Raw genomic sequence first — 12,204 nt, 5'->3', positions numbered from 1 at the left:
GCAGGAGCTGCACCCCTGGCAGCTGGAACAGAGCAAAACACCTCACCCTGAGCAGACTTGCACTAAAAACTAAAGTACGGCAGCACGAACTTGTTTCTTTTTTTGTTCTTTCCACTTTATAGTATATATGTTATCGTTTATTTATAGGCAGATCACTTCACTATTTACAGTACATGAGCGTAGAGATTCTACAGTCTTTTTGATGTAAACAAGAAACTCCACGGCAGGGGAGTCTGGAAAAAGAAGCCAGTTCTGAAGTATTTACAGAATTTAAAATAGAACTTTTATACCCACTGGATAGATATAGAGAATACATTGAGCGATTTGGTTAAATTATCTATGAAACTATAGAATCTGACAATGTAAAAATACAAGAAAACGTTCTCTCATTTTAGAAGGTAGACAGTTAAATCACACTAGAAATAAATCTCTTTTGTTTTTTTTTAAAAATAATAACAATAATAATAAAGGAAAGGCATAAGAATCCATGCCACCTCATAAGGTTAAAGTATATTACATAAATAAGGACACAACAGAACGGAACTGGGGGAAAAATTAAGTGAAATATAAAAAAACCACTACCAATTAAAAAAAATACTAAAAACTTGATTCTTAATCATAGAGGGATCAATTCTGCTGCTTTTACTCACTCTGCAAGTAGAAAATTGCAGAGTTAAGTAGCACTTACTTAGCATGAGCAAGGGAGGCAGAATTGACCCCTAATAATTATGAGCAGTGTCCTTTTACTTAAAAAAAAAAAAGAAGAAAAAGACAGAATTTAGCTTTTTAAAATATAAATAACAAAGCAGATGTGCCCCTTTTTAGGTGAAATTCTTACACCTTTCTCAAGAAATGCATCAATTGAACTGTTCTCTCTCTTTCTCACATGCACTCACACACTCCCTCCCCAGCTCCTGCTGCTGCCCCTGGCCCCGGGGAGGGCGAGGGAAGAGGAATTTTGGAAACCCCAAAATGAAACCCCAAGGCTGCATTTGGCTCTATATTGCTTGAGATTGTCAGGGATGGATTTAGAACAGAACGGGTTCAGCTCCAACACCGCTTGGACTCAGGACCCAGCAGAACTCCAGAAAGAAAAAAAAAATTCCCCCCAAAAAAAGGAGAAAACCGTGTTGATCTGCATTTGCAAAACTCATTTGCGTGGCCCAGAGCTGAGGTCACACTTGGGACTGTAACGTGGTGACTGAGCTGCTGCTTCCTGAAAGATGTGAAAGAGGAATCGAGAGAAACCTTTGCTTTGGGGCAGCATCCAACCTTAAAACCTGGGATTGTCCTCTGCATTCAGCCCACACACTCAGAAATGTTTGCTCCTCCCTGCGGAGCCTCAGGGACACACTGGATTCCAGCCAGAAACCTGCTGCCCTCCCCTGAACAGAGCTTTTCTGGGGCAAACCTGTGCAAAACAAGCAAAGGGGCATTTTATCAGAAACTCTTCACATTCAGCACTTCCCCACAGCACCTGCAGGAAACGGCTGGGGGACATTCCATACTTCCACAGTTTTAAAAAAATAAATCTCCTCCTGACTTATTGCCTCCCAGAATAAACCCTTTTGCTCCCAGTTTCTCCTGCCCATCCCACAGTCGGGGCTGGGGTGTGAGGGGTCCCTTTTTGAGGGGAACCCAAGGTGATGCCACAGGATGGGTGGGATGTAAAAGGGGGATCCCCAGTCCCTGGCAGGTCCTGCAAAGCTCTGGGCACCTCTGGCTTCCCTGGCAGCAGTGCCTGGGCATTGCTTTGCTCCTGCCCCATTTCCCTGTCAGCATCCAAACCTTAGGCAGTTCAGGAGGGAGCTCTCACCTGCCCCTGTGCCCAACCCAGCTTCCTGCAGACTCGAGCACTGTGAGCTAAAGACACCTTTAGAGTAAAATAAAAAAAAAAAAAACCCACAATAATTAAAAAAAAAAAATCGAGTGGAAATTTATTTTTCACCCAGTGCTATAAGGTGGGGGAAGCCCCAGGGCAGGCAGCACACAGCCCAAGGGGCTCTAAGCATAGTGCATTAAGTCTTGGAAAAAAATGATCTTTTTGGGGAGGAGGGAAAACAAACCATCCCAAGTGAATGGAAAAAAAAAGAAAAAAGTAAAAACCCAAAGCAAAAAAGGAAAACCCAACCCCACTTATAGGCTTCAGGCACCACGAAGACCACTTATTGCATCCCTTCCTAGCCTAGGGCTGCAGTACTGATGAGCTCTGTGCAGGACCAGCCCAGGGCACCCAGCCACAGGGAAACACTGGGAAATTCTATACCTGGGTATGCCAAAACCAGTGCTTGGGAAGTGGCTGAGTGATCCCCTGGAGTGGGCTGGAGCCCCCCAGCTCTGCACTCACCCTTCCCCTCCACCACCCTTGATGCATCCCCAGCAGGGCTCAGCCATGGGTGCCCCCCAGCTGAGTGGGAGATGGAAGAATTCCACTTATTTACTTCTCTTTTTTTTTTTTCCTTTTCTTTTTTTGTTGTTTTTTTTTTTCCTTTTTTTTTTTTTTTTGGGATTGATCATTTTCTGAAAAACATCAGCACAGCACAGGACAGTACTACCCACCCTAAATGTGTCGCTATATACATTCTACATAAGCTCTATAGCAATCACATGTAAACATCATCATCGTGAGGAAATACTAGGACAGAAAAAGGCAAAGCTACAATGAGGCAATTGCCAATAGCAGATGCTCAGTCTCGGCCAGAGCTGCTCGTGGGATGAGAACCAGGAGGTTTTGGGGTGTGGGAGAGACACCAGATTTCACTGCTGAGGCTGAAATGGCACAAGGACTGTTCCCTGGCAGTGAACGTCACCAGTGGTGGCTCGGGGACCTCACGGTGGCCTCCAGGTCCTGGCACTGCCAGGCTGGGTGTTGTCAGAACCACGGCTCCCCCGAGGGGAACAGCCAGGGAACTGTGCTGGTGTCGGCATTCCTGCTCCTGCCAGAGCCCAGGGCCACCCTGGCAGGGCTCTGGCTCGTGGTGTCACATCTCGTGCCATTTCTGAGGCTTTGGTCACTCTCCCTGCTGAACGGGACATGCCCGGGGAACTGGGGGATAAAACCCCCAAGTCATGGGGAGGGGAGACCCCAGGAGACTCTAATCTATCTATTGGCAGAGTTAAGGCTATAATATTCTATCTACAGAGGATGGCTGAATCCCTAGTGGTCTCTGGGGCTCAAACATAAAAGGAGAAGGTGGCAATGGCTTGAGGAGCAGCAAGACTCCTGCTCCCTTGGGAGAACGGTGCCTCTGGCTGGCTGGTGGAGGGCAGTGTCCCCATCCCACTGCACCCACACATGGAGGGCAAGTCCACAAAGGAATTTCACACTTACACCCAGCCGGGGCAGAGCTGTGCCCCGGGTGCTGGAGAGATCTGGGGTGTGGGTGGGTGCTGGGACGTGTATGGCTTATCAGCTACAGCAGGGTGCTGGGTGGGTGCTCAGGGTGGGTGCTGTGCCCCCCGGCCTCTCTGGATTTGGGGCTGGACTTTGGGCTGGATTTTGGGGCTGGATGACTTCGGGCTGGATTTTGGGCTGGCTGCCCAGCGAGGAGCAAGGACAGGTCTTCTCACCCCGCTTGCTTTGCAGGGTACGGAAGCAAGTGTGGATCAAGCCGCAGGGCCTGGCCAGTGTTCCAGCCATCCAAGAGCTGGAGAGGAGCCAGTTCCTCCACATCCATCCCCCAGGCTGTGCCAGCAGGACCCACCAGATCAGGCCTGGCTGGCTGCAGCCCCCCAGCCCCTCTCTCCTGTCCCCTGAGGCAGCGCTGGCTGCAGGCAGAGCACCCCTCTCCCACCCTCTGCAGCCTGCAAAGCTGCCTGGCCCTGGCTCCATCACCCACCAGGACCCAGCTCAGCACGGGGGTGATGCTGGGGGGGGTTTGGGCCGCACCAGCACAAAGAATGGCTTTGACAGCAAAATGGGTGACCCCGGGGCAAGCACCGAGCACCCCGGTTTGCCAGCAGGGGAGGCAGGGGAATGTCAGCTCTGTGACTGCTCTGACCCCCATTTGCTGAGTGGCAAGTGCCTCATTACAGTGCATAGTTAAAAATCAAGGAAGCGGTACAATAAATCTGAATTACAGTACATCTGAGCCATAAATACATTTTTTTTAAGTATATACTTTTTTTTTTCTCTTCTTCTATTAAAAATTAGTTTATAATCCTGATTCTATTCACAATGAACAATTTCATCATCACACACTACAGACAAAAAAAATGTTATGGTGAACACAGCTGCAACTCCACATCGGGAGCATGGGGAGGGCTGGGAAGGGAAAGAGGGGCCGGGGGGCTCCTAGGCTCACCCTAAAACAACCAGTCAGAAGCAGAGGGGGGGACTAACGTGTGGCAGTGAGACATCAACACCATGGGGACTCACAGACAGAAGCAGCTTTGTTCAATGTAAACATCGATCAGGGGACAGCAGTCTCTCTCTCGCGGGCGTGCTCTCGCTCTCTCTCGCTCTCTCTCTTGCCATAGACTGAATAATTTCTTTGAAAACGTAAACATATTGGAAGTGCCTTGACTGAGGTATTGAGGTATTCCTCCAAGGTTAAGGCTGTTACCGATGCAGGCTGAGCTGAGCCTCCTGCAGCAAGCTGTCGAAATCCATGGTCTCGTACTTGCTTTTCACCGGAGCCGGGGAGGACTCGTCCGTGCTGCAATCTGAAAATGGCAGGGACACAAGGCAGCCGGGTCAGGGAGGGGGGATCAGCGTCCTCTCTGCCTCATGGGGAGGGAAACTGAGGCACAGCAGGGCACAGCCAGGCTGGACACAGAGGTGATGGTGACAGGACTGGGGACACTGGAAAGAGCTGGGCCAGAGGAAATGCAGTCAGGTCCAGCTGGGCAGGGCACACACCACTGACATTCACTGCCAGGGATGAAAAAATCTGCTGGGTGCAGCTGAATTTGGAGGGGCTGACACAGGGCCATCCCATGGGAGCTGTGCTGGTGGCAGAGCCAGCCTGCTCCACTGCCAGCCCTGTGCCAGGAGCTGAACACGGCGTGGAAAACCCAGGGAATTCAGCACATAAGCTGCCTAGTTTCACAGCAGCTTAACATATTTGGTGTATATTTTTGAATGGTGTGGATGCATTTCAGCTCTGCCTGGGAGCTCCCCTTCTCAGCCTGTACCAGGATGAGCAGGATTTTAGGAATGAGCCAGGCTGTGCAGGAAGGGAGTGACTGGTGGATCTGCAGACATCAGGTGAGGAGCACTGAGGGGGTTTCTCTTAGACGGGGGGGCAGCCCTGGTCCCCCTCCCCATAGCACTGCACAGACACCATCTTCCTCATCTGGTTCCTAATTTCTCTGTGCCCAAAATGGGAGGCTCTGGGATTTATTAAAATGAAAAATGGACATTCGTGCCCACAATCAAAGTCAAGGGATGGCTGCTCTAAGCAGAGCAGATACTGCAAGGTGATAAAAAATCAGGGAGTACTTGTATCAGATACGGCATCTGGAGGTAAGTCAAGATTGGGGCTTTATTTTCTGGACCTCAGTCTTTCACTCATCAAGTGGGATCCAGAACCCTTCAGCCCCTGCAGAGGGTACAGAAATAAACACACAGTGTTGGTGGAACACCTGAAGCAAGGAGGGCTGGGCAAAGCCTGGGACACATTTCTCTTGCAGGACTAGCACAGGGTTTGGCTCCTGGCCCTCAGCTGAGGCTGCAGCCCTGGTGACACAGTCACTGAGACCTTGTTGAAGCACTGAAAGGATTAATGCCACCACAGCACATTTCAGAGCTGTCACTTTGGCTCCAGAGTGCATGTGCAGCGTGGTGAATCCGTCCTGCAGAGCAGCAAACCACCCACATCACCTCTTGGGCTAATGAAATGTTGCTGACTGCCTTCTCTAATGCCTGGGAAGGGAGTTTTCTGCTGGAAAGCCTCCAGCACTGTGCACAAACTCAGCAGACACAGGATGGGCTGCGCTCAGCTGAGACCCAGCAGCCCCAGGCTGTGATGCCACATTTTGCAGCCAACACACCCTGATGCCTCACACCATTATTTTTTTTTTCTTCTGCCCAGTTTCACAATCCACCTGCCTGAGCCATGAGCCACAGGAAAGCCAGTGGGCTTCTCCTGCAGGCTCTGAAGGCGTTTGGGATCCCTGCGTGACCAGGGCTCAGCGCTGCAGTGTGCTGTGACAGCTGTGTGCTGATAAAGGAGACAAAGCAGCTGCAGATTCCTCACCCAGGTCAGCATATCTGGTCCAGAAGAAGCGCCCCAGGCCACCAGAGCTGAGCTGGAAGGAGGGCTCGTTCCTCTTCCTTAGTGAGGGGCCGTTCTTCAGCGATAAGGCGGCGTGCTCGGAGTACCGGTACGTGATGAAGCCATACTTCTCCCCCCTGAGCAACCAGAGAAAGAATGCAAAGTGTGATGAGCCCCACAGCCCTCGTGATGCAGCATTACAGCCCTGGCCCATCATTCTTCCACTCCTCCATCCCACAGATGCCCTTGGATGTCTGGACACGCTGGATCTCCTCCAAAAGTACCAAGACTGAGGGTTTGGCTGACCCATGGGATTGATGTGAACCTCTGGGGCTTGGGGAGAGGAGCTACCTGTAGCTGCTGGAGTCCTGGGCTACATCTCACTGGCCACTCACCTGTTAGTCCTGGACAGGACCTGACACTCCACGATTTCACCAAACACCTCGAAGCGTTTCTTCAGCTCGCTGGAGCTCATGCTGCTGGAGAGGTTTCTGATGTACACCACCCGGCCTTCCCCCTGCCAAAACAACCAAAAGCTTTCAGGTTTGCACCTCCGGGCTGCTGATGGGCTGTGAAGGAGCCCCTGCAAGCCAGCACTGGGAAATGCTGCCATGGACACAGCCTGACACCTCCAGGATCTGGCTGTCTCTGCTCCAGCCAGGTCATAGTGTCACCCACAGGACAGCCACTACTAGGCTGGAGCAGCCACCACCCCTTTTTTCTCCTTTAAAATTCTCCTGCACTCTTGCAGCTCTTTCAGCTTCTCCTGGCAAACGTGGGATATATTCCCAAGATTTGCCAGGGGCAAAATCCAATTACATTGCAGGAAAAAGTGCCAAAGTAGCATGTGTGAGTGTGAGTGAGTGTGCACAACAGTATGGAGCACCAATTTACCCTCCCATATGCCCACCCCTCTCCCAGCATGTGCCCACAAGTTCCTGGTGCACAAAGATGCAGTGGAGCCACATCTGTGACAGCCGAGCAGCTCCAGGGATTCCCCAGTTCACCCCAGAAATGGCCAGTGCCAAGTTCACTGAGGCACCAGTGTAGGATGCTCTGGGCCCCCCCGCCCTTTGCCAAGGACTCCATGTGTTGCCAATCGCTGGCAGCTTCTGCTGCACGTTGGGTTTTCCTCTCCCCCCACCCCCATGTCCTTGTTTAGCACTGGCCTGGCACCAAGGGATGCTGAAGCCAGGGCTAACGGGCTCCAGTGCTGCTGTTTGGAGCAGGAGAGGAGCCGAGGGCTGGGGTTGCTTTGTCCCCCCTCACTTACGATGGCCTTTTCCCGTCTCTTCTTCAGCTGGCCCCGGTGCCCGCTGCCACCCTGACACTGCTCGCCGTTCTCACACCTGCAAGGGAGGGCCAGGAGGTCAGCCCAGGGCTGGGGGAGCTGCTGGGAAAGCTTCAAACATCAGTGAGAAGCTGAGACACCCACAGGAGTGGATGGGCACTCAGGACACTGGGAGCCAAGGAGAGACTGGAGTTTGGAAACACTGGAAAGGAGACTGGAAAAGTTTTTCTCATCGACGCCACGGTGTCCCCAGCCAGCACTTGCCCCTTCCCAGGCCTGGTTTGGGTGCCTGCCCATGCCCTGTCACCCATGGAACCCCCCAAGCTGCTTCGCTCTGGCCCTGCTCCCTCAACCCATGGCCAGATGCTTGCAGCGGGGTGCCTGATACAGCACGAGTTATTTTCATAATTTTTCTTTCATTAATTAGCATCTTTACTACTTGGGCCAGCAGAGCAGAGTGCACTGGGGCTGCTCTGCACCATGCCAAAAATTCAGGGAGTAAAACCAGCCCCGATGTCCCCAAGCCCCCCGTACCTGAAGGTGCGTCTGCTGGCAGGTGACCGCGAGCGGCAGCACGAGGAGCCCGAGCTGGACCTGCTCCTGGAGCAGTAATGCAAACTGGTCCTGGAAAGGGGGTTTCTCCTCAGGCACAGCTTGGTGTTGCCATGCTCCTCCTCTTCATCCTCCTCTTCCTCCTCATCCTCCTCCCCGGGGGAGCCGCTCTCACTGCAGCTGTCCTCAAAGACGGTGTCGTACTCAGGGGTCTTGCAGAACACCATGTCCTCATCATCGAGGGCACTGTCCAGAAAGCCAAAGTGCTTTGTTAAGCTGGCTCTGATCTCCTGGTCTCTCAGCTGCTTGATGCCATCCTTCCACAGCATCTCAGTGCCCGTGTCCTTGCCCAGCTCCAGTCCCTGGTAGTGGGCGGCCGGGACCCTCCTCTTGTGCTCCGTCTCCACCTGGCTCGGGGGCTCCCACGACTTGAGCACCTTCCTCTGCAGGGCAGCCTCGGGTTTCAGCACCTGGCAGTAGTCGTGGTCCCCGAAGGAGCGGGAGAAGGGTCGCTTGAGCAAGCCCTGCTGCTCGGGGAGCGGGCGCCCGCCCGCCCGGCTCAGGTGGGCGAACAGCTCCGTCCTCTCCGGGTGCTTCCTGGGGGCTTTCCTCGAGGCTGTCACATCCCCGGTGCCCCCGGGGCTGGGGGCCATCCCATCCTCCTTCCCTGGCTCCTGGGGGATGTCTGGCTTGTACAGGTCCTCCTCGGCGGGTTTGTAGGGCGGAGTGGTGGGTGGAGTGAGACCTGAACCCCCCAGACAAAGGGCAGGAGTCAGCTCTTCCCCCTCCGTCCCGCCCTGTCCCACCCCAGTCCTGGGCTGCACCCATGGCCCCCACAGCCTCACCCAGTGGCACCTGGGGCACTAAGGATGCCTTGATCCCAGAAGGGGCCAGAGAACTCTCCTTTCCCTCCTGGCCCATGCAGGGCCCCCCTGAACAGCTCCTCCCACCCCAAAATCATTCCTCAGAGCTGCTCATGGTGCTCAGATGTGGCAGTGCACAGGGAGTCTCCTGTGTCTGCAGTGGGAAGGGGATGAAGGTGCCCCCTTGACCGGGTAGGCTGGAACTGATGCCTCCAGGCTGAACTTAGGGTGAGTCCCCTCCTAGAGTACATTTTTGCAAAACTAAAAAATTCAAACCTGTCCTACCTGCTGTCCCACACAGCTCCACAGTCAGCATTGGCTCAAAGTTTCTCTTCCCAAAGGTTGGGTCACTGGAGAAGTGCAGAAAATCAGGAGAAAAGTGTTTAGGTGAACCAAAGCCCCAAAAACCAAAAGCAAGCTGAGAGAACACTGCCCACAAGTGAGTCCTCCCACTCTGGCTGGTGCCTGACAGGGTAACCCCACAAGGGCAGTGGGGCGAGCAGTTCCAGGGCACACACAAAATGCCCTGGGCATGGCACTCTCCCAGCTCCCTGCACCCTGTGGCTCCCCACAGCCCTGTGCCCAGCAGTGCAGCTCACTGTGCGCTGCAAACACAGCTCCCTGTGCTGGCTGCAGAGGCTCTGCCCAGCCACACAACCCCAGGCAGTTTCCAGCCCCAGATTGGTTCACTCAGCCCCATCTGCACTTACGTTTGTGCCAAGGACAGCATGAGACACCTGGGTGTTTCTGAAAGGTAGGAGAGAAGCAGGTTACCAGTGGAGCTGTATCCCTGCAGTGCCCACTGAGGGCTTTGCCCACTTGAGAGGGACAGCTCACGCTGCCATGGCTGAGCCATTCCTGCACTTGCAGTTTGCAGGGGTTTTGGGGGCACCACTGCAGCTGAACCCTAGAGCCCAGACCCAGGGTGAACCCATGGGGAAGAACCTGCAGGGATGGGGGAACCAGGTCCCTGCTGGTTTATGGCCACACCAACTCCTCCACCTCATTTTAAGAATGAGGAAACAGAGGCAGAAGATACCCATGGATTGAAAAAGCACCCCAAAAGTGAACAGACCCCCAGCTCCCTCCATGCACAAGACCCCACAGGCAGGCAGCACAGGGGGCTGCTCACAGCTCTCCTGCCAGCTGAGTGCCCAGCAGCCAGCCAGCATCACTCACCCACAACAGGGATGGCACGGGCAGGGGGGTGAGCAGGACAGTCCCCAAGCCCCTCACCTGTTTGCTCCAGGAGGGCACAGCGCCGGCTCTCAGTGCCCACCTCGCCATCCCCCAGGGAGCCCAGGCAGAGGGGTTGGGGCTCTGCTGATGGGGCTGTGCCCCCCACTTCCACTTCAGCAGCTGGCTCTTCAGCAGAGAAACCCTCCAGCACTGGAAACTGGGCCTCCCTGCAGCCCAGGGGCACGGAGGACTCGGTGTGGGGCTCATCAAGGAAGGAGAGCCAGTGCCCGAGCTCGGGGTTGAGTCTCTTGGAGCGGCGCACGGCGTGAACAGCGCTGTCCTGCTTGCGGGCCGCCTTCCCTGTGCCCAGGGTGCCCTCCTGCTTGCCAGCATCGTCCTCAAGGCCACCCAGCTCCCGTGGCACCTCCGCCTCGGGGCTCTGCTGGAGCTCTCCCTTCTCTGCCGCTGCTGCTTTCACTCTGGATGCGCAAGTCCCACTGGCATCCTCGCCATCGGGTGGCACGGGGGAGCAGGAGCCGGGTGGCCGTGCCAGGGCGGCGTACACCGGCTTGCCCAGGCGGTATGGCTTGCTCACATCACACAGCAGGTCCCGTGCCAGCAGCTCCTTCAGGATGGAGAAGGATGCTCCGGGCTTCTTGCAGCTGCCAGGTGCCTGCCAGGCGCAGCCCGGCCGGCTCTGGGCACCGCCTGGCACGGGGGCACAGTCTGGTTTGGCTCTCTTGAAGGGGCTGCTGCAGGGCTGGGGTTTGGTGTCGGCGGGGTCGCGGGCGGGCAGCTTGCGAGGGGGCAGGCAGTAGGTGTGCATGTAGCGGATCAGCTCCACCACCGAGTGCAGCTGCCCCTCGCAGGAGAACTGGCGGCCTGGGCCATCCTCTGCCGAGGACAGCGCGGCCACCGAGTCACCAGAGCTCAGCGAGTCCTCGCTGGAGTCACTGTCGTCCTCGTGGTGGGCGCAGTCGCCCAGGGATGGGTGGTGGCCGCTGCTGGAGCACTCCTCGGGTGCCTGGGGGCCTTTGGTCTGGGAGCAGGAGGTGCTGGAGGTGAGGTGCCGGTGAAGCTCCGTGCAGCTGCGGCTCTGAGCCTGTGGGACGCTCGCCCTCCTGTCCCGGGGACCCTCCACCTTCCGAGAGGAGAGAGGAGAAATTCAGTCCCGAGCTCCACAGCCACGACCCTGAGGGGAGGATGACAGAGCCACCCCACACCCTCACACCCCCCAGCTGTGGCTCACCAGCACCCCGACCTCCCTGGGGTCAGCCTCACGCCCCTCCTGCAGGCAGTGATGCTCCTTCTCCCCAACAGGCATCTGCTGCTCTTCCCACACAATCTAATTTGCCAGGCCTAATGCACAGCACAACCACCATTAGCAAAGCAGGAAAATCTCTGATGTGGCACCTTCTGCTGGGCTTCAGATCAGCTGAAGTGCTGGGCTGGGCCTTGGCTTGGGCTGAGAGTCAGCAGGGAGGGGGTCGAAGGGGTGACTAGGGAGCACATGGGGCTTTCACAAATGGGTGCTCAGAGAAGCTGGGAGAGGCCAAACCCCCCGGGTTCAAGTGAGATCAAGGTGCTGCTTAGCACAGCACAAAGTCTGAAAGTTTTCCAGAGCCCAGACTACAACAGACAGGGATGGGAGCACTGTGGGTGACAGTCCCTGCCTGTTCCCAACTCCCTGCCCAGCCCCGAGGCTGCCCACACTCCCCAGCACCATCCTCTGGGCAGCTCCCAGGAGTTGGGTGCTGCAGGGGGCTCTAGGAATGTGCTGGTTTTGCATTAAGTGATTTTTGGTGAGGAGGGAAGGAGCCAGCCATGGAAGTGATTTTCTAAGAGAAGCTGCTGAGAGCATGATTTGCTGTAACACTGAGGCCACAAAAGAACCATCTCTTATAGAGAAGTCTCCACAGCATGGCAAGAAAGACTCCTCACCCTAAGAGAACTCAAAAAAGACTATTGCAGAGGTAGTAAACTGACTGAAAAGCCCAGGTTTTGTCTCTTTACATTGTCAGTAAGAAAGAAAAAAGGTGCGTAGGGGGAGGTGTTATAAAAGTTTATTCTTATTTTCTTACTCTTTTTCCTTTAGTTCTGT

At 54.8% G+C, this 12,204-nt stretch overlaps 1 protein-coding gene across 1 annotated transcript in view; it reads right to left on the bottom strand.

Annotated features, from left to right (window-relative positions):
* Positions 1 to 4,561: 4,561 nt before the first annotated feature.
* The window catches only part of PPARGC1B (PPARG coactivator 1 beta), a 42,736-nt gene continuing 35,093 nt past the window's right edge, over positions 4,562 to 12,204 (bottom strand). Inside the window, exons 5-12 of the mRNA XM_062502268.1 lie at positions 10,161 to 11,244; positions 9,635 to 9,671; positions 9,210 to 9,274; positions 8,044 to 8,806; positions 7,492 to 7,567; positions 6,614 to 6,735; positions 6,201 to 6,355; positions 4,562 to 4,665 (exon numbers count right to left, since the gene is read on the bottom strand). Coding sequence (XP_062358252.1) covers positions 4,562 to 4,665; positions 6,201 to 6,355; positions 6,614 to 6,735; positions 7,492 to 7,567; positions 8,044 to 8,806; positions 9,210 to 9,274; positions 9,635 to 9,671; positions 10,161 to 11,244 — 2,406 coding nt within the window. The remainder of the gene's footprint in view (positions 4,666 to 6,200; positions 6,356 to 6,613; positions 6,736 to 7,491; positions 7,568 to 8,043; positions 8,807 to 9,209; positions 9,275 to 9,634; positions 9,672 to 10,160; positions 11,245 to 12,204) is intronic.

The sequence above is a fragment of the Cinclus cinclus genome, chromosome 14 (assembly GCF_963662255.1).
Source record: "Cinclus cinclus chromosome 14, bCinCin1.1, whole genome shotgun sequence".
Lineage (NCBI taxonomy): Eukaryota > Metazoa > Chordata > Aves > Passeriformes > Cinclidae > Cinclus > Cinclus cinclus.
This window is presented reverse-complemented; position numbering and strand designations above follow the sequence as displayed.